The sequence below is a fragment of the Patella vulgata genome, chromosome 3, assembly GCF_932274485.2.
Source record: "Patella vulgata chromosome 3, xgPatVulg1.2, whole genome shotgun sequence".
Classification (NCBI taxonomy): domain Eukaryota; kingdom Metazoa; phylum Mollusca; class Gastropoda; family Patellidae; genus Patella; species Patella vulgata.
This window is the reverse complement of record NC_065881.2, coordinates 59,950,890-59,978,713: the sequence shown is the minus strand read 5'-3', so window position 1 is coordinate 59,978,713 and position 27,824 is coordinate 59,950,890. Positions and strand designations below refer to the sequence as shown.

The 27,824-nt window shown below is 34.2% G+C and overlaps 1 protein-coding gene across 2 annotated transcripts in view; it reads right to left on the bottom strand.

The window, feature by feature from the left end:
- LOC126814500 (SMC5-SMC6 complex localization factor protein 2) overlaps nucleotides 1–24,081 on the bottom strand; it is a 40,943-nt gene extending 16,862 nt beyond the window's left edge. The window contains exons 1-8 of one of the 2 annotated variants that reach the window (XM_050539675.2): nucleotides 23,961–24,081; nucleotides 22,724–22,767; nucleotides 17,762–17,815; nucleotides 4,737–12,752; nucleotides 1,527–1,910; nucleotides 769–852; nucleotides 321–426; nucleotides 15–69 (exon numbers count right to left, since the gene is read on the bottom strand). In XM_050539675.2, coding sequence (XP_050395632.2) covers nucleotides 15–69; nucleotides 321–426; nucleotides 769–852; nucleotides 1,527–1,910; nucleotides 4,737–12,708 — 8,601 coding nt within the window. In that variant the 5' untranslated portion in view covers nucleotides 12,709–12,752; nucleotides 17,762–17,815; nucleotides 22,724–22,767; nucleotides 23,961–24,081. The remainder of the gene's footprint in view (nucleotides 1–14; nucleotides 70–320; nucleotides 427–768; nucleotides 853–1,526; nucleotides 1,911–4,736; nucleotides 12,753–17,761; nucleotides 17,816–22,723; nucleotides 22,768–23,960) is intronic. The other variant, XM_050539676.2, reaches the window with a different exon arrangement.
- Between the last annotated feature and the right edge of the window lie 3,743 nt (nucleotides 24,082–27,824).

Below are 27,824 nucleotides of genomic sequence, written 5' to 3'. Positions count from 1 at the left end.
TTGTTTTATCATACCTCAGCTAAAACTATTGATTCTTTAATACTGATCTTTTCTATAGACTTCTCTGTTCTGAAAACAAATAAAAATATGTTTGCATTATCCTTAAAAGCCAGGAACACCAATAATCTTTTGATGGGCTGCTTTAATTTGATTGGAACCAAACTGGTAGATTTTCTACAATTGATTTTGATTTCTTCATTAATTTTTAAATAAAAAATTGCAAATGACAATCAGCGGCTTTTACGGCATACTTCTGTTAAGTCTAGACATTCAGGAAGTAGCCTAGGTATATTTCTGCTGAATAAAAATGTTATACTTACACAATAGCAGAAGTTGTATCAATATCAGGAACCTGATCTAAATCATCATCATCTGATTTATCTAGATCTAAACTACTTGTTGGTGACATTCCTAGACATAGGGAATCTGTAATATAACAGATAAACATTCACTGAACAAAATTAAAATGTCAATATAAACCAATTTTGATACTTATATCTGGTGTACGAATGTATTCCTAGCTTAATTACCTGGCTGTTGTACAATAACGCAATAATCATTAATTGTCAATTTCATCATTATATAGTGCACCAAATACTAAATAAATAGCACCGCAAGCTGAAACATTTCGTTCAACTGTTTGATTTCCTATATAGAGATAAAACTATCTATTCCAATGACTTCTTGAGCCATCCATAAAGTAAGATTTTTAGAAGTAAAACAAAATGAGACATTGTTTTTTTAAAAAATACATCTAACAAAACTTACCATCAGAATAATATCCATCTTGAGCTATGGGTGTTACAACATCATTAACATCCTCATTCCCATCATCAACATCAGAAGATTTTGCTGTAAAAAAAAAACCCAACAAACCTAACAACATAAATAACAGTCGATACTGGTTCATTTTGCAGCTACCAATAATACTGGGATGTGAGTCATGCCATTAATACAGTGATTCTCAACCAGTGTGCCGCAAGAGCTTCCTAAGTGTCCTGCGGAATTTTGAACGGCACTCTAAGAAAATGCGAGAAACCACATGATCCCAATTGAGTATTCACTGGTGTCTATTGATACGTTCATATCTGTGTCAGTCTATGTGTCTATGACTAGTCTCTGTCTACGGTTGTATGACTTGCCATGTTTTTATTTTGCAAAATTCAAATATTTTTCATATGCGTTTAGCCAGGTGTGCCGCTATGTTTTCATGTCTTCCAAGGTGTGCTGTTGGCAAAAAAATGGTTTGTGAACCACTGCTTTAATAGGTCAAATATATTGTCATTATCTAAATTTAATGGATGTTATGCCTGAAAGTCATTAATTTATATAGTAACTTTAATAAACTGAGACTAGAACTGTGATGCAAATGAGACTTGTCAACCGAAATCGAGAAATATCGGTTACATTTATATATTGGTTACCATTTGTTACATATGCCATTTATTTTCATGGTCTGAGTGATAATGCCTCTTTAAAAAAGATACCAAATAAACAGAGAAAAACTAATTTTTCGTAATTTATACCTGGTACAATTTGTTCTGAGATTTTCTTAGACCAATCTTCAGATTTTTCTGGTGTAACTGGTGTCTCAAAATTTAGAAATATTTCTGCAGGTGGCTGTATCTTTTTGGGGCTGACAAGGCTGTTGTCTGCTTTCGCTTTCAGACGGGGAGATTTGCATAAATTCCTTTTGAAATCATCGAGTCTGGAATGTCTTATGATTAGTTTATCACTCAGTTTTTCTGGGGTTTTGAATTGTTCTGTTACATCTAGGGAGACAGACTGGTTCAAGGTTCTGGTTTGACTATCATTTGTCATATCCACACAGTCCCCACCTGCTAAATATTTCAATGGTGTTACCCTAGGTAGATTGTCCGAGTCGCTTGACTTCTGGGGTGATTTCAAACCTAAAACAAGAGATAAGCTACATGAGCATACAAGAATCAGACTTAAAGCAGCTAATGCTTTTTGATTTTTGTGAAAATAAAGTGATCAATTGGATTGATCTGATTTATTGTTTCGATTAATGACAGGTTAATATAGCAATTTTTATTTGCAATAAATCATTTTGAATATTTATTTTCTGAAGCATACAAGATAAACACAAAGAATAAGGCCATAAAAAATTAAATATTTTGGTTCTCAATCTTTTCAAAAAACCTGATGCAAGAGGTAGATTTTGGTTTTTGTGTTTTTATTTTGTCAAACGGTCACTCCTGGGCTAAAGGCTAAATGACTTCTCATAAACATCATGTTTCAAGGCACTATGTACATTTATTTATTGTTCAATGTGTGTGGTTATCCAGTATAATTTATGATTGTCTATAACATTTATCAGGGTTGCGTATTTGATATTTGAACCAATGGTACATTTCCGGAGCATTCAATTTTTTTTTTATGGAGTTACTTCCTGTAACCTGGGGAAAACATTTACGTGTGGTAATTAATTAATCAAACTGTTTCTACTTTTTATCTAAGATAAAAACAGGTCATGCAGTCCTGTTTAAGTGGTGCAGGATTTTCTGAGAACGAGAACATTTTTTTATCTGGTCTAATGACTATAATTATTTATAATAGCTCTTTCAAGCAGTATATATTTTTTTCTTAGAGATGTTGTTTATATGTAGGTGGTACTGACATCAGTGGTTTAGCTATGACTATGTCCAGTGCATCATTGATTATTTAAATGCATGCCACCTAAAACAGTTGTTATATATGGGATTGTAATAATAACGTTGAAAGTATCTCAAACCGACCATCATCAACTAGATTTTCAAACAAGTCTAAACTTTGATAAACATGAGCGAGCACCATTAGACATTTATTCAGTATATCTGATGGGATTGGGAAACTGGCTTAGTCTATGTAAAACCCCTCTTCTTAGATTGATTGAAAAGATATAAATAGTAAGAGAAAGAATGAAAAGATATGCTTATATTATAATATTTTATAATATAGATCTAACTACTAGAGTGTATCTTAATATAGCAGATTAATACTAAGAAAGATGATTGTTGATATAATATATGGAATTTTGGATAAAAAATATATTAAATTTGGAGTGTTGGCTGCTATGATAATTCTTTTTCAATTTATACAAGCACTTGCACAATTTATAAATACACATTTTACCTACAGTCTTCCGCCACACTGCACTGATGTAGATATAACTATAATAGGGGATAAAAAGGCGCAGGTGTATCAATGATGAGGATTCAACGAAAATAAGGGGTTAAAGAAGTGTAGAAACACCACTGATACAAATGTACCAGTTATAAAGGTAATAAAGAGATGCAGAAATTTCACAAATGTAGATTCAACCTTAATAGGGGGGCAGAAAAAAAAGAGAGAGAACGTCACTGATGCAGATTCAACTGTAATAATGATCGTTTAAAGGCTAAAATTATAACATGTTTTAAATTTTGAAATCAAGTATTATTTTAAAGTTATTCACACATGCTTTGCGCTATATTAAAAGCATATGACAGCTAGTACAATATCTAAAGATTATATATATCTATATGTATAACAACAGAAACTAATACAAGCTAGAAATCCTTCTATCTACTACAATAAGTAAAAATAATATTCAAGGACTCCCAAATCCAGCCCTATGAACTAGTAATGCATATATCAGTAGTACTTCTACAAACTACTGAAGTAAAGAAATATTCTAAATACTATTTTTGCAAGCTGAAATGAAAATGAAATGAAATGGGGTTTCAGGTCCTACTTTTCTGTTCCATCCTGTATATGCATTGCAGTGTGCTACATCAGCACTACAGGTTACTCTTATTTAGCATTCCAAGGGTTCTTTTATGTGTGCGCCAACAGGTAGGCAGAAACACTGGTGTCCAGGCTAAGTTTCCTTCATAGCACACTGCATTATTTATGCCCAATTTAATTAGCACAGTTGGAATGTTAAACCCGATTTTATTTCATTTCATTCATTTCTAAAGAATTTAATTACCGGTAACAGCATTGGTGATTTTATGCAATCAAAACATTTTAAAAACCACAAAAGAATAACTTGCATATCTGATTGATCAATATTTATGCATTATGGTATTACCCCAGGTACTAGCATTACCAAAGAATTGTGTGCAAAAAACATTATGTCTGACCAAGGTTGGAAATAAACACAAATGTCAGTGAACACTTAAGAACAGTTGCATATTTTATAGCATCCTCTTTATTAAATCATAAAATTTGACTCCAATTCTCTCAGAAATAGATATTGAAAGGCTCAAGTGCAAGTGTATTCAAAATACAGTTCAAATGATCACCCCAGTGCATAAAATCATATTTTTCTCAACGAATACACACCAAAAATAATCAATATCTGGGTTACAAGTCTGCAAAAAAGATTCATTACACATTATTAACAAGAAATAAATCTTGAAAGTGAACCTTTCCTCGATAATGACACCATAACAAAATATATAAGATTCCTTTTATGACATTATATTCTATAGCAGAAGTTTAACTAGATTGCTCTAGGACCTCACAAAAAGATTGTTCCCAACATTATTTGCATATAACAATTTATATATTACAGATTTCCGAAAATATAAGCTCTATAGAAATTGCACTTGAAATTAAAAAGAGAAAACACAGTATTAACACAAAGAGTCAAAAGTCGCTTTAAAAAAATTAGTAATAACTATTTACATGATTAAGTGCTGGCAAAATACTTTACTAATGTTTCAACTATTTTTTAATTTGATACTTACTGGAAGATAAGCTTTTATTCTGTGCTGTGGTATTGGTTCCTCTTGGTTTCAAAGGGATATAATCATCTATTCTTGTAAGAACAGGCATCTCATTAGGATTATCATAAGATGGTTCTTCACCACTAAGTTCACCTTTAGTCAAATCTGGTATAATATCCATGTCCTCTCTTCCAGTTATTGTACCCAAACTCTCACCTTCCACCAAACCTTCAGTCTTTTGTTGTGATACTAAACCATCTGTCCTTTTATCATCTGGCATTTCATTGGTACAGTTTGATGAATAAACCGATGGAGATCTATGCAACAGTCCCTTTGTTACACTTGTCAAACTTTTGGAAGTTATCTTCCGTATGTTTTTATGTGTTTTTAATGTGAACTTTTTGGACTTTGTCTTAAATGATGTTGAAAGTTTTAGTTTCAATCCTGTTCTTTTATATTCATTGTCTTCTTTCCCATCTGTTTTTGATGGATGTTCAGATGTATCATTAATAGATGCTGCGTTAGCTCTCTTACATTTAGTCTTAAATTTCCTTTTACATTTTTTCCTCTCTTTATCTGTAGACTCAATTTCGACCATCGCACTGGGTGTTTCTGTCTTGTCCTTTTGGTTCTTATCTAAAGCTGCTGTATCAGTAGGAGTACATTGTTCTTTGAAAAGTATAGGATTTTCATTTATTTTAGAATATGTAGCCATGGAGTCATGATGGTGGTTCTGCAGGTACTCACCAGTTGTAGACAAAGATACTTCTTTTATAGGATGTAAGCTTTTTTCAGATTCATATTGAGTTTGCAGGTTTGTTTCACTGACTTCAAATATTTCACTAGCGGAAGATTCTACCATCTTGCTTGATGGAGACTTTACATCCTTCATTATAAAACTAACTATATCATACCTTGCCTGATCAGTTTCCTTCGATCCATCTGCTTCTAATTCTAATTTGCCACTACCGATTGTGTTGCCATTATCTGGTGCAGGAATGACTGGGTTACAAAGTTCACTAGTGGCAGAATCATGCAATTTTTCCAATGAATCGTTAAATATTTCTGTTTTAGGGGGGTTTAGATCACTGGATTTATTTGATTGTTTTATTGAATCTGAGTTTGCTTCTCTAAACCTTCTCCGTCCAACTGTTGAAAAGGCTGATTGCTCCCCTTTTTTCCATGTCAAATCCTTTATCACATTTGCAACAACAGAAACTAAATTTTTTCCAGCAATCTGACTAGGTTTTCTACTTTCATCTTCTTGTGAAACAGTACATGTTGAATACATTGATTGATTCTGCACAATATCATCCTGATGAACCGACAATTTTTCATGGACTTTGAAAATATTTGCTGCATTTCCAATATTTCTATCTGCTTCTGGCTTACGGTTATCTTCATATTTATTACCACCTCTTTCATCTTTACATCTTCTTGTTCTACTTTCTTCATCCCATCTCCTTGATCGACAACCTTTCTTAACATCTGTCGCTATATTAAGATCATTTTTCTGAATTGTGCTACTGTTACTCTTGATATTCATTTTGCTTATCTTTCTTTTATAAACCTGATTCCATCTTGATGCTTTATTTGGGGAACGCATTGGACCACTTTGAACAGTTATGTTTGCTTTATTAGAAGAATGCGTAGGACTTCTTTGAACAGTTATATTGTCATTTTTATGTTTTATATCAACACTTTCACATTGGGAATCCTCCATTTCAGGTGAATGGCTGAAAATCGAAATTTTAGCAATGTCAAGTATGTTTTTTGAAACTAAGTCTGCAATGATATTAGGTCCACCTGATACATCATCTGATTGGGGGCTGTCAGTGTAGTTAAATACCTTAATTGATGGAACATCTGGTACATAGAGAGTATTTGAATTCTGGAAATCTTTTTGAAGATTATTACTTGTATCATTATCTGCATCATCATTTGTTTCAATAGATTGATCATCCTTTTCAAATCCTTTAAATGTTTTCTCTGATGGAAGAGGAATGATGAAAGGAACTTTGAAAACTGGTGACACACATTTTGCCTCAGGTATCGGTTTTATCATTTCTTCTGTAGTGATTTCAGATGATTTTCTTTTTGAGCAATCATCCTCTTCTGGAGACCCTGTTTTATGTAATGATTTGCTTGAAGTATCTGAGTTATCAATATTATCATCCCCTTTACTGATCTGTGCAAAAGGATTACTAGATAGACCTCTTCTGCTATCATATTCTGCCATATCTTGGCAAAAAATTTCTGCATATTTTCTTACAGTAAAATTTGCACTTCTTTGCAGAATCAATTCTGGATCAACAGCTATTGTCTTTTCAACTTCAGAAGAACAGTCTCTGGATTCAACATTTATACCTAGTTTATTTGGAGTAGTAGATGGTAGAAGTTTTTTGCTATTGTAAGTTTCCATATCTTGGCAAAATAGGGTAGCATATTTTCTTATACCTTCCCTAGATGCGCGCCTGGAAGTACAAATTTCATTTTCTTTTTTGAGAATATCATCAGTGCTTATTGGATTGGCAGAGACGTACTCGACTTCCTTGTCTAATATACTTTCTTCCAAAACAATGGTCTGAACTGTCGTTGAACTCTTCTTCAAATCAATGTCTGATATATGTGCATTAACGATTTGGTTTTTTTCAATTACAGAATCCCCTTTATCATTCTTTGGTAATGAGTTCACAAATTTCTCTTTCTGGTCAGCTGGAAAGGTTGTAGTAGTACACTTAGTAGAGGGATTGATTCCTGTATTACTTGTTTCAGTTTGTCCAGAGTTATGAATTGGCTCTTGACAAGGTACTGAAAGGATTTTGACATCAATGCTCTTTTCAATGCTCTTCATTGGAGATGGAGTCAGTTCATTCTCAGAAAGCGCAACCTTACATAATTTCATACTGATGGCATCAGTTACTGTTTTCATACTGATGGCATCAGTTACTGTTTTCATACTGATGGCATCGGTTACAGTTCTTTTAGGAACTTTGAATTTTTTAAAAGTGGTTTTAGGCACTGATTTTTTATCACCATCCCTATATTCTTCAAACTCCTTACTTTCAGGAGCCTTTTCAGATGAAGTTGAAGTGATGATTGGCGCATTAACGATTTGTTCTTTTTCAATTACAGTATCACCTTTATCATTCTTTGGTAATGAGTTCATAAATTTCCCTTTCTGGTCAGCTGGAAAGGTTGTAGTAGTACACTTAGTAGAGGGACTGATTCCTGTATTACTTGTTTCAGTTTGCCCAGAGTTATGAATTGGCTTTTGACAAGGTACTGAAAGGATTTTGACATCAATGCTCTTTTCAATGCTCTTCATTGGAGATGGAGTCAGTTCATTCTCAGAAAGCGCAACCTTACATAATTTCATACTGATGGCATCAGTTACGGTTTTCATACTGATGGCATCGGTTACAGTTCTTTTAGGAACTTTTAATTTTTTAAAAGTGGTTTTAGGGACCGATCTTTTATCACCATCCCTATATTCGTCAAACCTCTTACTGTCAGGAGCATTTTCAGATGAAGTTGAATGTACAATTGGTGTATTGTCATGAGATGAGATGTCATGAGAAGGATTCTTTTCAGATTTTCTGTTTTCTTCAATCTTGGAAATTATAACAGATCTAAATGCTTTACCACCGGGATTCTTTTTTAAACTATCAGATTTGACATTATCTGAGTTTTTCCTGTCATTTAATTTTTCTTTACTTGAACAAATAATAGATTTTAGGCAAGATTTTTGCTTATCATCTTTTATTTTACTAGAAAAATTAGACACGTTCCTAGATATTTCTGTAGGTTTTTGGTCATCTTCAGCAGTTGCAATGCTCTTCACTTTTACATATTTCTTAGGTGCAGCTGTTGCAGTACTTGAAATTTTCACAGTTCTGTAAGGACTCCTATAATAGTCTATTTCAGAAAGACTTCTCCCATAATCATCTTTCTTTGAAGAACTAGCTACGAAGTTGCTATGGTCACTGGTACTGGGATCACTGGTAGCTGGTTTTCTGCTGTATGTTACATCCTTGACATTTTTAACATTATATTTAATTGGGATTGGTTTTAATTTGGTATCTATTTCATTCCTTTTTCTTTGATCAATATGACAAAAAAGCTGTTTTTCAACTTCGCTTTCATTGATTTTATCAATGAAGAAATCTATAGGACTTTTTCGGGACTTTTGTCCCTCACATTTGCCAAGAAGATAATCTATTGGACTTCTCCTTGATTTTTCTTTTTCAAGCTCTACATGACGCTTATCTATATGGTCCATTTTTTGAGAATCATGGCCTCTTCCTGAAGAAATGGTAGGACAATAGTAGTCATGTTTATCTTCCCTACAAAAATGAGATCTGTATCTTGATGATTTTTCAGGACTGCTTTCCTTATTATAATTTGTAGAATTATACTTTTGTCTATAATTACTTATCTCTTTTCTATCCTTTTCATAATTCGGTGAGCTAGGCCTACTTTGTTGTCTTCTATCCTTTTTATAATCTGGTGACGAACTTTGCCTTCTTCTATCTCTTCCATAATCACATGAGGTACTTCTTTTTTTATTCTTTTCGTGATCATGTGAGGTACTTCTTCTTTTATTCTTTTCATAATCATGTGAGGTACTTCTTCTTTTATTCTTTTCATAATCATGTGAGATACTTCTTCTTTTATTCTTTTCATAATCATGTGAGATACTTCTTCTTTTATTCTTTTCATAATCATGTGAGATACTTCTTCTTTTATTCTTTTCATGATCATGTGAGGTACTTCTTCTTTTATTCTTTTCATAATCATGTGAGGTACTTCTACTTTTATTCTTTTCATAATCAGATATGTTTTGTCCCCTATTTCTATTATTTTCATAACGAGGTGAGGTACTTCTCTTTCTTGGATCCTTTCCACAATCAGGTGTAGTACTTCTCTTTCTTCTATCCTTTTCACAATTAGGTGGGGTAGTATTCTTACTTCTATCATATTTAGAATTACGTGAGGTACTTCTCTTTCTCCTATCCTTTTCATAACCATGTGAGGTACTTTTGCATCTAACCTTTTGGTAATCAGATGATGTTCTTCTCTTTCTTCTATCCCTCTTGTGATCAGGTGAAGTATTTTTCTTTCTTCTTTCATATTTGTAAACAGGTAGAGCACTTCTCTTTCTTCTATCCTTTTCGTGATCAAGTGAGGAATTTGTGATTTTTCCGTCCTTATAATCAGGTGAGGATCTTCTCATTATTCTATCCTTTCCATAATCTGGTGATGTACTTCTACTCATATCCTTTTCAGTATCAGATGAGATACTTCTAGTTTCACTTGAAGTGTGGCTTCTTGCATCAGACTCATCACTTGAATAATAAGATCGTTTTGCTGTAGATGATGAGGACCTGCCTGAGTATGAATAATGTTTTTTTCTGGATCTAGTATAATACTTGTCCAATGAACATTTTTTCCTCATATAAAGATCAATATCTTCATTTGATTCAAACAGCCTTCTACCTGCATCATCACAGACCACTTCGGATCTTTTATCTTCAGATGAATGACTTTTTGATACTTTCCTTGAAATGAGGGTTTCTCTACATAGTTCTTCATCTGAGGAACTACTACAATTCTTACTGTTATTTCTTCTCTGACTTCTATCAGATTTTGTAGTATTTGGTCGGGACATAACTGAAGGAATTATTTTTGGTTCTAAAGCATTTTCTCTTGAGCTATTTGATTCACTTCTACCCTTTATTTGAAAGGAAATTTTGTTGGGACCAAGACAATGGCTTATGTTTATAGACTGTTTGTTGGGTGACGAAGTACTGTCCATGGAGGTATTTCCACTAGAAGTCTCCATCAACTTAAATTTCGGAGATGTAGTATGTGTTAAAGGACTCTTGAAAGGACTCTTTTTTTCATTCTGCTTGGGCGAATTGAAAGGACTGTTTTTTTCTTCCTTCTTGGGGGAACTAGAGTCTAAACTAGTATCATTTTCCTCCAAATCTATTACCATGCCAATTGTTGGTGAATTCTTATCTTTGAGAAATAGAAATTCTTCATCTGAACTTGCATGTGTTTCCATATCATCGAAATCATTAATCAATTGTCCAATAGTTGATTTGGGAGCTTCTTTATATTTATGAGACGGATTTGCATATTTATAGTTATTCTTCTGCACAACAAATGGGACTGTACTGACAACAGTATTGAGATTTGTATTGTTTTGGGTTATATTTTTTTGGCAAACAGGTTTGACTAGATTGGAATGTTTATTTGCAGCTTGAGCTTTTTGGGGTAATTTTGCCTGCAGTTTCTTCTCTGGGGAGAGTAAACTATTGGTACAGGTTTTTACAGTGTTTTTTGAAGCTTCCACAATTGCATCTTCTTCATCATCAGATGAAATATGTATTACAGAATGCTGGGCAGAATCAGAAACATTTTCTCTTGGGGCTTGTTTCACGTTCTGTAAAGGATTTCCAGAGAATATGTTCAAAACTTTAGACTGTTCATTTATCGATGCATGGTTTTGATTGGTATTTGTTGACTTTCTTTCACTTGTTTTGCTACTAGTATCTAAAGAACTGCTATTGATGATAACTGAATGCTCATTTACTGACATGTCTGGATAAGTTATCCCGCTCAATATATTTCCACTACCATTCTCTTCAATCTTATCTTTTTCTGTGTGTAAAGCCAAAGGGTGATGTTTTTCCTTATTTTTATCTTTTCCTTTTTCATCGTAAATTTTAGGATATTCATTCGATTCATGGTCATGTAATGTAGCATTTTTTGATTCTTTGACATGTTCATTATCTTCTTTTGATTTTCTGCCACACTGTTTTTGGTTTTTCTTTCTTTCTTTGTCATTCATTTCCTGATCTATCTTTGATTGTTTGTCATGCTCTTCTTGATCTGTCTTTGATTGTGTGTTATGCTCTTCTTCATTTTTCTTTGATACTTTCTCTATCTCTTCTTGGTCTTTCTTTCTTTCTTTGTCATGCTCTTCTTGATCTTTCTTCAATAGCTTGTCATGCTCTTCTAGGTTTTTATTTGACACTTTGTTATTCTCTTCTTGGTCTTCATATAATTGTTTGAACTGAGCATTCTTGGGCTCAAACTGATACTGATCACCAAGTACACATTTTGGATGGTCTTTATTCCACAAATTTTCAATCAGACTTTTATGTGGTTCTGCAATAAGCTTAAGGTTTTCACCCACACCTGGTCTTTGATTCTTATTCAAAAGAGGCAGGTTATTAGATTTATTATTATCTACTGCTTTTGGAGTTGAACTTGAGCTATTAAAGTGTGTTCTTGTTGTTGCTGAAAACGTATTTGTTGACCATGACTTATAACTAGTGCATTTAAAACGTCTTAGAGGGGTAAACTGTGTTCTGGGCCTAAATATTGGTTGGCTTTGTGGTGGTGTAATTTGTGGTGGTGATAGTTGATTAGGTGGGGACTTTTGGAGAAATGGTCTTGCAGAAAACCTTGTTGGAATGTGAGGTATTGGTGAACTGTGTCTTAAGCTATGTTCCCATTCTAATCTAGGTTGATCAACAACATGTAATCTTTCCACTTGCGAATCTGATCTAGGATGATCTACAACATGTAGCTTTTCCACTTGGGACTCTAATCGTTGCAGTTCCTGTAAGGTGTGTCTTTTTTCAATTTGAAATGCTTGTAGTTGATTCCTATCTTGTACTGAGTATGGCTTAAAATGGACACTTCTATCTCTCGTTCCATAAACTGAATTCTGATTCAACTGTGGTCTTTGTTCCATTTCTCTGTTTGGAAATGGTTGTGAATTTGGATAGAAACCCCTTTGAAAACAAACATTCTGTTGATGGTTCATAGGCATTGGAGTAAAATTTGGATTTAGTTGTGGGTTGTATCTCGGCATGCGTTGATTACCATATTGACTCACAAAATTAGAATGTCTCTGATTATCTGGGATTTGGATTTGATTCCGATAAGCAAATTCCTTCAGTTCGAATCTCTTCATCTTGGCTCTAAAGTCTTAACTGTTTGATTATTTAGTATAAATACCTAGAAAAGAGATCAAATATATTCCCTGCACCCCCTCTTTCCACAAATAGTTGTATCCAAGTTATATTTTGGGTAGCTTCTTCCCAAATCCAAAAATGTCAAATTTCCCAATTTTGGCGACAATATTTTACACTAATCACATTATGTCTTTAATAAGTATTAATAAATCAATGTTAAGTATGGTGTAAATCAAATTGTAATTTAAATGAAAGTTTTAGTTTTTTCTTTGGTGTTATAATTATTTTTCAACCTATTTGTGAATGTCACAAAATACTGAATTTCAACCAACGGTTGCCAGGCATGACACGCCCACATTTTGCAAGAGATGGACAGATAAAAGCTAAACAAAAACGTGATTTTTTGTACAATCAGGAGCCATAATCAAGTTACGGTCTGATATGCATGAATATTGAAAGGAACCGAGATCTTTTGGATATAAACATATAATTCAAGTTTCATCAAGATTGGATAAAAGCTGTGACTTCTAGAGGGTCCACAACCTTGGTATTACATACTTTTACCATATTTGCATACAAGTAGCAGCCACTGTGTCAAGCAGTTTCGGTCCAATTTGCACAAGATTTGAACTCAACCATCATTAGTGTGTAACGGGGATATACTTAAACAATATTTTTTGATCAGATAAAAATTATGACCTCTAGAGGTTCCACAAGGTAAATAACGTGATTTTTAGTACAATTTTGAAGACATAATCCAGGAATTTACAGTACGATATGGGCAAATATCGAAAGGAACCGAAATCTTTGGGTTACAAACATGCATTTCAAGTTTCATCAAAATCAAATCAAAATTATGACTTCTAGAGGATCCACAACCTTGGTATTACAGTAGAATCTGTATGAGCAGCCACTCCTATTCAGCGACATCTCCTTGTAAGCGGTCACGATAAATTCCCCCCGTAGAAATTCTGTTGTTTCATCTCTTTATTCAACGGTCACTCCTCTAATGCGGCCAGCGGTCACTATTTTACTAATAAATTCAACAAAACATAGCCCATTCAACGGCCATTGTTGAATGATATCATCTTATCTTGTCGTTCTTTGTAACACCCCCGCTAATCCCGTGAGTAGTAGTTAATTAACTGGACCCCCACTGATCAGGTAAAAAGAAATGTAAAAATAACAATCAACCCGGGATTATCTGTTAATTAATCTTTTGTTTTATTAAACGACTAACCTGATCATTGTTTTCACGCGTAACGACACATTATTTGATACTGATTGTATAAAATAAAAGTACCGAGTTTTGTCACGATCATCTAGTATCTCTCTTAGCACCTCCTATAATATTACATACAGAGTTACACCCCCTGTAAATAGGTCATGAAATTAGCGATGTTTTTTTTGTCCATGTGCTTTTTTGATAAAATAAAATGAATTCATCGATTTTCTTCACAAAAATGGATAAATATTATGGAATGCATCACAATGGTAGACAGTAGTATCAAAGGTTGGTACAAAATGACAAGTTTACAGAAGTTATGTCCGAGATTTGAGTAAAGAATTTTCGTTCGGCGCTAGATTCGGCGACGGTCAAATTTACCGCTTCCAATGCATTCAAGCGTAATATTTAATTTATGTCAAAACAAAAAGCACCAAGATTTTATTAAAAGGCCACTCCCGTTAAGTTATGTCCGAGATTTGAGTAAAGAATTTTCGTTCGGCGCAAGATTCAGCGACGGCCAAATTTACCGCTTCCAAGCGTAATATTTAATTTAATATTTATGTCAGCACAAAAAGCAATGAGATTTTATTAAGAGGCCACTCCCGTTAAGCGGTCAGTTGTGAAAATTCCCTTGGGTGGCTGCTTAATGCAGATTCTACTGTACATACTTTTAGACTACTTGAGTACAAGGAGCGCCTATTTTGTCCGGCTGTTTCGGTCGGATTTTTACGGAATTTGAACTCAACCTTCACTGAGCTGTAACAGATTTTAAATTCAAATACAAATTATGACTTCTAGAGAGACCATAAGCTAAAAAAAACCCAAAAAACGTGATCTTTTGAACAATCAGGAGCCATAATCCAGGAAGTTACGTTCTAATATGCATGATTAATGAAAGGAACCAATCTTTGTGATATAAACATACATTTCAAGTTTCATCAAAATCGAATAAAGGGTCCACAACCTTGGTATAGACTATTTGCGTACAAGGAGCGGCCATTTTGTTTGGCAGCTTCAGTTGGATTTTTCTTCGGCAGTTTCAGTCAGATTTTTATGAAATTTAAATTCAACCTTCATTGATGTGTAACGTGACATATTTAAACGTGTTTCAAAATTCTGACCTTTAAAGGGTCTACAAGCTAAAAACGTGATTTTTCAAACAATCAGGGGCCATAATCCTGGAAGTTACATTCCAATATGCGAATTGAACCAAGATCTTTGTAATATAAACATAAATGTAAAGTTTCATCAAAATCGGATCAAAACTGACCTCTAGACAGTACACAACCTTGAAATAACATATTTTTCCTTTCCCCTATTTGTGTTCTAGGAGCAGTCATTTTGTCTTGCAATTTTGGTCAGATTTTCACGAAATTCGAACTCAACCCTCATTATGGTGTAACGGCGACATAATTAAACAGTTTTTTAAATCAGATAAAAACTGTGACCTCTAGAGGGACCACAAGCTAAAAACACACTTTTTCCTACAATCAGGGGCCATAATCCAGGAAGTTAAGGTCCGATATGCGTGAAAATCAAATGGAACCAAGATCTTTGGGTTATAAACATACATTTCATGTTCCATCAAAATCAGATAAAAATTGTGACCTCTAGAGTGTCCACAAGCTAAAAATGTGATTTTCTGTACAATCGCATAGGCCAAATACATGAAGTTACGGTCTGATACATGCCAATATTGTTAGTTTTTTTTTTTATCAAATTTGCACCATTTGATACCAACTGGCTGCGTTTATAGGCATCCAATTAAAAATATTCGTGGTAACTTGAAGTGATGTCATTTCAGCCAAAACTGTATTTCTAACCTTTCAGACAAACTTTTTTTTCCAAATTATTATTTGTTTAAATTTAAACTATTTCACTGCCTTCATTCAACAAATAGCACAAATCAATGCAAACATTGTTTCTAACTTGAGTCCAAGTTCTTTTGCCTGTAACAGAGCTAATTATTATCAGATTTAATCAACTTTTCACCATTTGATGCCCAGTCATAATATTCAATCAATAAAAACATATCATTATAACCGGCAGTTACTCAGTTATGACTGTAATTTTTACCTTTAAAACATTATTTTCAAGCAAGTATTATTCGTTACCCTTTAAGAATATTATTTATCAACTTTATTCAGATAGTATCAGATACGATCAAGCAGACGTCACAAAATAATCCATTGCTGAGAAATATCCAATGTCCCAAGAGTCATTTTTTACGATTTTCACATGTTAAAATGTCTTCATTAATCGTTATTTGGGATCCATTTTTAAAAACCTGTGGCCTAATTTTTTGGAAATTTGTTGGCACGAGAAGTGGCATCACTTTAAGGAAACTGGTGAAACCTGTCATAGCTGCATCTAGTTTCAATTAGTTTTTGTTTTTACAGGCAAAGTGGAATTTTAACAGTTATACAAGTTTTTAAAGAACTTACTAATGATGATGTTATGAGGAAAGAAGAACACTATCCTATAATACAAACCAATGAAATATTTCGATCTCCCACCATCATCAACAGCTATGGATGAAAGGGCATTCTGAGTTCAAAGTTCAGACGGGAACATACATATCGATTTTCTTTGTTTTTTTTAGCAAAAAATGAGACTGACGGATGCTCAGGCCCCTAACAGATGCGAGCTTTCTATTAGGAATGTCTGCTTGCGTCACGTCAAAGGTAGCGCGCGAAGATTGAGCACTTGATGTACATGCTGATAAACTTGATAAAGGGTTAAATGTACAACACTTTCTGAGATAACAACCATGGAAACAGATGTGGGCGGTGGATAATCCGAGAATATAATTATGCTGCGATATTTATGATTTATGGATAGCGATAAAAGACAACATTGCTTATGTATGCAATGAATTCTCCTCTTGCTTTGCACCCGTTGCTAGGTAGTGTGTCACGTAAGTCACGCAACACAAACATGACTTCTTTTAATAGATTTTTATATAGTAGGGGTATTCCCTCGCGAAAATAGTTTTGAGAAGAATTTGAAGCAAAATTTTGATTGATTAATTAGTTTGAATATGTTTTTAGTCCAAATACATCATAAAATCACCCAGTTTGTACGCGGTAACATATCTATAATTCATTTAGTCGCTGATGCATAATTTTGAGACCTACTACAGTGACTCCACTTATTTTTGAGACCCACATTCAGACTCATGAATAATTTATGCACTATATAAGAAATTAACGTAATCAATTAACCTGGACTAACCAAACTAATAAACCTACAAAATGACTTATTATTTCTATAATAATCAACAAATTACAGTGTGTAAAGTGAAATATGAAAAACATATTTCCCAAATTTCAGTACCCTGGAGTCTAATCACGAAGCACCTTGGATAATTCATGTAATTATCTTATATCTGTTAATTTGAAATATTGATATAATATACTGCAAATGAATTTATTTTCTTAAATCATCCAATCGAAAAAATTGCCAACAGTATTATTTTCAAAAAGCACTGGTTAGACAGACATACTTACCAGTACTGGTATCAAATACTTTTGTTTAACTTTGATATCCAAAATATTAGCAAACAATGCCACATATGGACATGTCATTTAGCAGTTCAACAAAATCATGTCAAATCCAGGACAAATTTTATTGTTTGGTGGTGACCGTAGAAGAATGCTTACTTTTCCTTCTTTCAATTCAAAAATATTAATCCAATAACAATGCATGCATGCAATTGTACATAAAAATCTACTGTATACATGTATACACAACATAAAAAGCAGTGGATGGTTAATAACTATAACAGGCAGAGGGAACATGGACATCAAGATGTTAAATCTTACCACAGGTTTCAGGGAGCAGTAGATTATCGTTTACTTTATATGGAATAACTTTCCCTGAAAAATTCATATCAGCTAAGAACACAAGTAATCAAAATACAAAATTAATATTCCTGTGATTGAAATGGGCATATGTCATGCAGCATGCTATGAGGGAAATTTTGCCCGGACAGTTGCGAAAATACATACTTCTACTATTACATATGGGACCTCACATCCAAACAACTGTTCCTTGTAAATCTAATTGTTTTTTTAATATTTGAACATGTGTGTTATAAAACCATGAAGTGTGATTTACAAAATATGAACCACATCTGACTATTAGTTTGAACTGCTAATAAACTGATGATCGAAAGAAAATATCATGTGATATTGAAAAGCCAGCATATACAGTTTTTTTTACAGTCCTGCCATTGCCACTAATAGTTACATACCAGAATCAGCAGCAAAGTCACCTATTTTCACTATAAACCCCAGAATGCCTTGTTCGGCCACAATTTTGCCACGTTGTAACGAGGTAAAAAAAATGCCTCGTTTGTCTGGAGTTCCAAAACAATAGGTTTTTTTAAATTGCCTTGTGTTTTTTTTCAAGATAATTATTAGTGGTATTTGCTATCAGCGAATAGAGCCACACAAATAATGTTCCGACCATCACGTGACAAATTGCAGATCTAAAAATTAGATTATTTATTTGGGACATGAATTTCTTCATAGTTATTGCTTGCTATACTATACTGTAACGATAATTAAATAATACGGCAATCTGTATTTATGAGAAAAAGAGAATTAATTTTCCCAAATCCAAAAATAGATGACTTGAATGGAAAGTGATTTTTTTTTATAAAGAAAGATCTTTGACAGATTTGTAGTTTTCTAGTTTGGGTGGATTTGTGATGTGAATCCATGTAATGAAGACAGTAAACAATTTGATTACAGGGTATTAAGTTACATATATAGGCCCTTTTTATATTAGCTTCTCGTCACATGTCTGTATTGTGATACTGCTTATGAACTATACATATATCAGCCATCGCGTTTTCAATAACTTCAGTGGTATATGTTAGTCAAAACTCAAAGTCGGTGTTTTATACATTTTATTATAAAATTGTAATAAATATATTTTACATGAATGATTACCAAAGACAAACAGTCTTAACCTGATAGGAAGAAGTTAAATCTAACTTTGAATAAGAAAAATACCGTTCAAATATATCACTGCTGCACCATGTCGGCTGAGTTTAATTTTTGTGAAAATCGGCCCGAAACTGCCCGACAAAATGGCTGTTACCCTTAAAAGCATGTAATACCCAGATTGTGGGCCAGAAGTTCGAGTTTTTCATCAAATTTTGATATATCCTAAAGGCCTGGGTTCGTTTCAATATTGGCACGTATTGGATCGTAGCTTTCTGGATCATGACCCCTAATTTACGAAATATCACGTTTTTAGCTTGTGAACCCTCTAGAGGTCACCATTTTTATCTTATTTTCTAAACCGTTCAAATATATCACTGTTACACTATAATTATGGTTGAGTCCGAATCAAAAGTTCTTGGACGAGTTCAACTTTGGTACGCAGAAGACCTCACATTCGATTATTTTTTCTGAATGCAGCTGCAACTGTCTGATTGGATGGTTGGAATTCAGGTGGGCATAGAGTGGGATTTCGGATGAAAACCAATTGAAAACTCTGAAGTTGTCTTAATCACGGGCTAGAATAGCAGAAAAACGCATTTCTTGTGGTAAAATTTTCATCTTTTTCTCCGGGAGCGTGAGGCCCCCATACCCCGCGACGATTGATTAGTTGTTTGGGAATTGGGATTTAGGTAAGTCACCTAAGGTAGGCTATATTGGACCACATTGAAGTACATGTATCTGTATTCACGGGCTGGTCTAGCAGGAAAACGCATTTGCTGCAGATAAATTTTCAAACATTCATCAAGCTTGTATGCCTATGCATCACTGGACCATTTTATGTATAGATTTATCTGATATTTCTAGTTTTATCTTGATAAAAGGACACTCACTGAAACGTGAAACACACTTCATAAAAGGCTTCTGGATATTAAAAAAAATTAAAAAATCATGTCAAGCTCCAAATGTATAAATAATGAATTTATTTATCGTTGATCTTATACATACGTATACATTTTCTCTCATCATCTTCTTTATATTATATATTATCATTGGCATACTTATTCAACAAGGGCGTTACTCTAATATCTATTTTCTTTTTAAACATAGGGGCATAAACATATTTGCGCAAACCAGTGAGGTGTTACATAGAAATAGAAGATGTTAATACAACCGTCTTTATCTAATATTCCACTATCTGCGGGCGTCAAATTTTCCTAATAACTTTGGGGGGGGGGGGGTCCTACATGGTATCTGTAACCCGAAAAAATTCATTTTTTGAGGCATTTCAGGTTCCGTCCCCTAACATTTACCTAACGGCATAATTACTTGTGTGCAATAACCCGCTAAAAAGAGAACTTGCAGACAAATTGAAGACACGCACACACTCCGCTGGGCCTGACATTTAACAATAATAACTATCAACTCCAAATAAGATTTTTATCATTACGGATCTTACAATTTTATTGGATCCCCACCCAAGATTTTAGAGAGATGAATATAAACTAAGCAGTCGAGTATCGACCCTTTTTTGGTTCTGATGTTAGTTAACACTTGATTATATTCTTTCTGTAATCTTATTATTTATGTACTTTAATACTCTACATACATGTATATTGGTCATAATAAATGGTTATATCGCTTCCCATCAGGTTAAGACTGTTTGTCTTTGGTATTCAGTCATGTAAAATATATTTATTACAATTTTATAATAAAATGTATAAAACACCGACTTTGAGTTTTGACTAGCATATGCCACTGAAGTTATGGAAAACGCGATGGCTGATATACACTCAAAGCCATTAAAAACGCAATGCCAAATTCAAAGTTTACTTACTGCAACAACTTTTAACAAATGTACTTAACAATTGACAAAATCGAGATAACAAGCATATGTGGATAATTTCATGAAAGAATTCACTACAAATGCATGCAGAGAACCATGAAACAAAGCAGGGGTCAGCTGAAGTCAATATCGGGTATGTCCACCCTGAGCTCTTACACATGCCTGAAGTCACCTTGGCATGGACTGGCACAGATGTCTCACTACTTGGTGTGGGATTGTTTGCCAATGATTTTGGAGTGAATGTGCCAGCTCTGCAATAGTTCGTGGTGGCACTGCTTGAGTTCGAACCCGTCGTTCAAGTTCATTCCAAAGGTGTTTGATCGGGTTCATGTCGACGTCGGTAGATACGGTCACGTACATCAGGAAAACTGAGGTTGAATCAGGATTCATCCTACCCCTAATTTGCGGCCCATTGCTGTCTGTTACAACGTGGCAAAATCGTGGCAAACATTTTAACTTGTTTTTGCCGAACAAGGCATTCTGGTGTTTATAGTGTTTGAAATGCCCTGAGATAACTGAAACCAGAAAATTTAAGCCAACCAAGATACGCCAAATTTGGGAATAAATTTTAAAATGCCCTGACATAACTTAACCCAGAAATTTTAAGCCAACCAAGATAAGCCAAAGTGGGAATAAAACTTGAAAGTTAAGCTAGCTTAATGATGATCATCATTTTTAGACCAAGGTAACATTTAGCAATTCAATGACACATCAGATTTATCTGAATGATGATGATGATCATTTTTAGACCAACTTAACCTTTAGCAATTCAATGTCACATAGAATTATCTTAATGATGATCATCATTTTTAGACCAAGTTAACATTTAGCAACTCAATGACACATTAGATTTGACTTTGGTTTTAAAATAACATCAGTTGAAAATGTGGGTGTATAAAAATATAGCCATAGAAAGAAAAAGTTTGGATGTTGACCAAATTTGATAAGGATAAGCTACGTTTTCAAGAAACTGAACACCTATTGTGTTGACTTTGTATAAGTTTCAAGTCAATTGAAATTTGGATGTTAACTTTAGTCTCTAGATTATAGAGGATCCACAAGATTTTTCAAAGTGATCAAGGGCCATAACTCTTGCAGTAACAAGTGGAAATCGCTGAAATTCTTTAGACTTTCTCATCTCATGACCATAAACACTGTACAGTATAAATTCAAAGTCAATCGGATAATAATAATAACTTTATTTAACCGCTTAAGCGTCCACAAGATTTATAAAAATGAAGGGTCCACAAGATTTATTAAAATGAAGGGTCATAACTCTGGCAGTAGAAATCAAGTCTTCTTAGTCTCATGACTATAGACACTGCGTATATATCTAAAGACAATCAAATAATAAATTTAGCCTCTTGAGCTGACCAATGGACAGAAAGACAAGGGCAACGACAATTGACATTGACAACCACATATCAATGTGGGCATATAAAAAGGCAAATCTATACAGGACAAAATGACTGGCACCAGAGAGATTGTGCCTGGCAAATTTTTGCCTGACATTGTCTGTGACAGGTGCCTTATTTCCAGACTTGACCTACAAAATGTCTTTCTCGTGCTGCTCAGAATTCTTTCGAAATAGACAGGTTTCAAATGTGCCATTCACTACAATCCAAAGTAATTGCTTACTCAAGTTACTGTTGTGCAACAGTAAACTGTGAGGTATGCTCATAGGTAGACCTAGTGTTGATTTCAACAAACTGGAGCCCTACTTCAGATCTGCACTGCTTTTATTACCTATGCTGAAATAGTATCATGCATCATGTGCCTTTTACTTTTATCACACTTTGTAACATAACTTTGCAAATGTATGGTTGCCAAACCCCAAAGAATGTTTTGTCAATTTTGGTCTTAGTCTGCATGATTTTTTTTTTCATAAATATTTTGGCTTGATTTCTTCCGATACTCATTTTATTTTGAAGCAAACTCCAGTCAATGCTTAAAACGCACATTTGACAAAGCATATTTATAAAAAATACCTTCTTGGTTAACTGCTTTTAAAAACTTTCTTATGTTCTGAACCCTGAAAATGAAATCAAATAATATTGGGAAATTAGAATCAATTTTTTTTTTAGAAATGCATTTTTATGATAATGGCTGTTTTAATGATAAATAGGCAGAAAGTAATAAAAGGCCCTGCTTAGGAGTTTTTAAGAATTTAGATAAAGGAAATGTACCTTGCATAAATTAATTTATGTATTGCTAGGAAGTTTATAATCATTTATCTTTCCATTCCAAGGAAGCATATCCAACATTTCTATAATTGTATTTACTGTCAGATCAACAATCCTGCTATTAGTTATAAATATCTGACCCTGAAATGTCAGTGTAGGTAGGGTTATCATTCTGACTCATTGGAAAAAATAATATGAAATGAATCTTTTGAATACACAAGTTTTGAATACACATTTTTCAAAAATAGCTCTGTTCATAAACAAGCCAAACTATGCAAAATGAAATAGGTCCACTCCAAATAAACTTTTGAGAATAAAAACTTTTGATCTTTTTATGTTTCTGTGGCAGAGCCCTGAGAATATTTGCCATCCATCTGACAAGGAGTAATTTGTCACCTGTTCTTGTCATTTGCTAACATTAACACTGCAATAGCTTCTACCCCAACTATAACCCAAGAATACAGAACTTTTTCTGTGTGGGTTATAGCAGGAACTCCATAAAATGGCAGTTTCTCTACCTTTTGCTTTGCTAAAAATCAAATGGTTATATATTTGACACTCAGGTGTCGAATATCCTAGTGAACTGGTGGCAAATAACTATTTGAATTGTTCTAGAATATTCGCACACAAGTGGTAAATAACTTCTCCCCAATTCTGCTAGATTAGTGTTGGAAAGGCTTATTACAGTATACTATTAACTATAAGTTTATAAGGAAGTATTTTAATTTTATCATGTACAGCTGGTGCAGTCCTGGCCTGCAGACTTAATGATAGAGAAAATTGAATCTGTGTAATTTACTATCAAGGTGATCACATTTACTGAATGAACAGGTTGAACCCAATAAACCGATCTATAGTTAACGTTGCAGCATGATGTTGGAGATGAGATACTCCAGATATATATATATCCATATAATATAAATATTGTCATTGAATAATTAATATTGATATTTTTGACGGAGGCCTGGAGTAACGGACCAGGTATAAATAGCTAGGCCATGCGGTTATAATTGTTTCTATTTTTATCCACAGTTGGCATTACCCTTGAAGAGGCTGTGGTTTTCTTTTATTCATGACTGCATGGTGATTCGTAGATCAGCTTTTCTAAATCAAGTAAACAATTTTTGTACACACTACGCCATTTTCTTCTTTTTCGATTATAATTACCTCCCTTGAATGCCGAGTAGACTAGATTTACTAGGTGGATAGATATTTTCTTAATTACCGGGTCGGGTTCTTGAAAATAATACCGAAATTTCAGTGTTGAAATTTGTCCACAGAAAACCGCACCAAGGCCGACTTATAGTGGTGCCTGGGTAATGACAACAAAAGTTTATGGTCGACAATTAAACCGGTATATAGAATAAGTCCGCGCATTACCTAGTTTGATTGAATATTCTACTTAAAGGTACAAATTAAAATTAAGACATAGGCCTATACTATTATCATTGGGTTTTAAAAAAATACTGTGTAGTTGTTACCACTCTTTGCCTTATTTGCATCATTCCCCTCGACGAATAAGTCGTTGCAAGGATCTCTTCTATGTTAAAATTATATTTGACCGAAAGTATTCAGTTGATTAGTTATAGCTATAGGTGTTCGAGGTACATTTTAAGAATATAAAGCAACGTATATTATTTTGGTTTTCTAATTTCTTTTCTTTTTGTAGTAATACCGGGCTTCCTTGTTGTGTTTCCTTCGTGATCATAAATAAAACTGCAGGTTAGTTCATTTCTACAACGTTATTAATAAAACTGCTTTGCTTCAATGTTAGCTGCTCGGAATATCTGGGTGAGCTCTGATGAATTTCGCCCAACACCCTCTTTTATACCCCCCTTAATTTTTGTACGTCAGACTGACCTTGGGGTAGGGTTAACGTCAACTCGACACAAACTACGTTATTTCGGGACTAACATACGATTCAATTTCATTTCAATAATTCGCTTGCGCAGGGGTCTTTAGCAGTGGGAGGAAGCCCACGATGCTGGACATGCGACTCTACTCCTTGTCACGTACAACCGAGGAATCGAAACCACGCCAGTTGACTCAATGACAGACCTTATGATTCAACGCGCACGCACTAATCATTTGGCCATCCAACCCCCCTTTAAAATAGCCAAGTCTTTTACTCAATATCATCCAAAATCTTCGACATTGAAAACACGCATTATTTGTCAATTTAAATCAACATTGATGTTGTGATCCTACCGAGAAAAGATGGGCTTCTGATATCCAAAATTTAAGACAAAATAAACATTATACCATTGGTACTCGAATCGTGTACCATAATAATGCGTTTCAGCGCCATTTGTAATAAGGGACCCAAAAAAACAAGGTTAGGCATATTCCACAAGCCATAACAAACGGTGACGACATATTCTTATCTAGAGAGCATGCGCAAGAAATACTATCGGTAGACTGGAATAACCAAACGCTAGAGATTGCCATTCAATTGAGACGCCTGGCGTATTTCGTCGAACATAACCGATTTGAAATTAGAGTATAAACGGAACCGATTGAATGTAAATCAGTTTATATACATTCATATTACATTATTATATGCGTTGCGACCGTTTTGTGTTAATTTCTAGATCCCAAATATGAGCGATTTAGCCCATTTAAGTAAAGATGAAGAACTACTCTCAAGTAGCAATAGTCAATGGGTGATATAGCAGGAAAAGTTGGAAAACGCGTGTTTCGTCCTTTGAAGTTCATTCCAAATTTTGGGGAAGGTAAGGTCGCTTCATGGGGAAGACTAATCTAAGGCCCATTTCTGCCACCTCTCATTCAAAATCAGGAGTTGGGGGGTGGGCACAGAGTGTGATTTCGATTCCAAAGCCCCCTCCTATACTCCCCGTACTCTGGCACCCCGACGGGACTTTTTTTCGGTCATTACATTTCTGCGAAAATGTAATACTATGGTCCTTGCGACCATATTGTATCTTTAACTAATTATTTGGTTGACAATTTCTATGGAGTCAAAACACACGTACTTAAATGAATTTGAGTGATATATATATAACCCTGGCATGCGGCAGGGATGCACTCTCTTGAACCATTGAATAACCCGAGCGGTATTCAATGGTCATTGAGTTCTGTTTTTATTCTATATAACTACATGTAAATCATATATATATATAAAACAGTGATATTTTGGTAAAATCCTTACCATTGACAAAATATCCATCAAATACAATCTTATTTATGACATTAGTAATTCTACACGGTTTTTAAGTTATTATTTTGTAAATCAGCCTTTACTAATTACTTCCACATTGTGTTGTAAGATATGTTTTTATTTGTTCATTACATAATGGCACCCAAAACCATAGGGTACACGACTCGTGTACCGATTTTAAAAATTTTAATTGTGTCTTCAATATTGGATGAATCATATAGTTTCATGAAATGAAATGTGGTTTAACGTCCTACTGATATAGTTTCATGGCAAGATAACAGCATCAATATTGATTAAAACTTATCAATATTGAGTTAGAGACTTAGCTCCTTTATCGTATACATTTCCACCGAGGGAGATATCTCAGACTTATTGCAATCCAATCTCACTTAATCAGGGGCCGCGGAACACACACACACTTTTTTTTGCAAATTTTTTTTAAAAAAATCGTTATTTCGCCCGCTAATCTACGTCCCAATCTACATTTATAAAAATTATAACTCGCATTGAGTGGTGAGTCATGGTCAGCTTTTCTTTCGTGATATAGCAGGGGGGTTTTGGATTACATAAAATGCAAAAAATCACAACAAAGTTTCAAAATTTTCTTGGGGGCCCTTAAGCGGACCCCAAACCCCAGCGGTACGCTCTCACGTCGCTTCGTTTTCGGGACTTCATCCCTCAATATTATTGTAAGACCCCCCCCCCCCCACTTCGGAAATCGCTCCGCGGCCTTTGTCAATGCCCATCGGAACTCCACAATCAATCTGTCTACTATACTATTGCTGTTGTGTACAAAGGTAAAAAGTGCCCAACCCCCACCCCCTGAGAATTAAAGGAAAACATTAATTATGATCGATGCCCCAAATTTTCGCACAATGCGGTGTGGTTCCGGACCAGGAAGTTATGCGGTTTCAACTATAGAACTATAGAAGGCAAAATGGGTTATCATTTTAACTATTTTTACCCGTCTGCCTGAAATATTTAATTGTCCACAGGTTTGGGGATGAGGAGGGGGCAACGAAACAACCATCAGCTTTGCTGTCCGGGCAAACAAATTCTCTAACCATTTTGAATACAAGTTTAACAATTTTCCTTAATAGCTGATCAAATTCCAGACCATTTTATAAAGATTCAAACCGGAGTTAGCGAATTTCTGGAAGATGTCAAAAATTTATAGGACGTTTTTTTTTTTTTGTTTTTTTTTATCTATCCATCTTATTAAATTTCACAAAGATCTATTATGTAGTAGTCCCTAAGGTTTGGTGTCAAGGGACATAATTAAGTGAGTTATTGTCGGAAACCACTGAAATCTGTAGCTTACGGCTACATGTATCTGGTTTTTACTGAGCGGAACATCCTTTCAAAATGTTGCAATGATTTAATAAAAATAGCGAACACAATAGTGCCAAGAAATAGCCGAAGTGTTAACTAAAGACAGTATAATAATGGGCCTTCATTTTATCAAACACACCTATCAATGATCTTATTGCAATTTTAGTGTTAACAAGATTTTGTAAGAAGTGGACATAACCCGTTCAGTTATCGTTGAAGAATTAAAGCTAGGACATGGTACACAATTACACAAAGCATAGTATTATTATTAAATCTATGCCCACAACAACCTATTGAGCGCCAAGCTGTACAATGTTGATGTACGCATGTAAAGCTAATCTATGTAGTCTCGAATCCCAGTCCCATTTCATCATTTCCGCTGAATGTAATATTCAT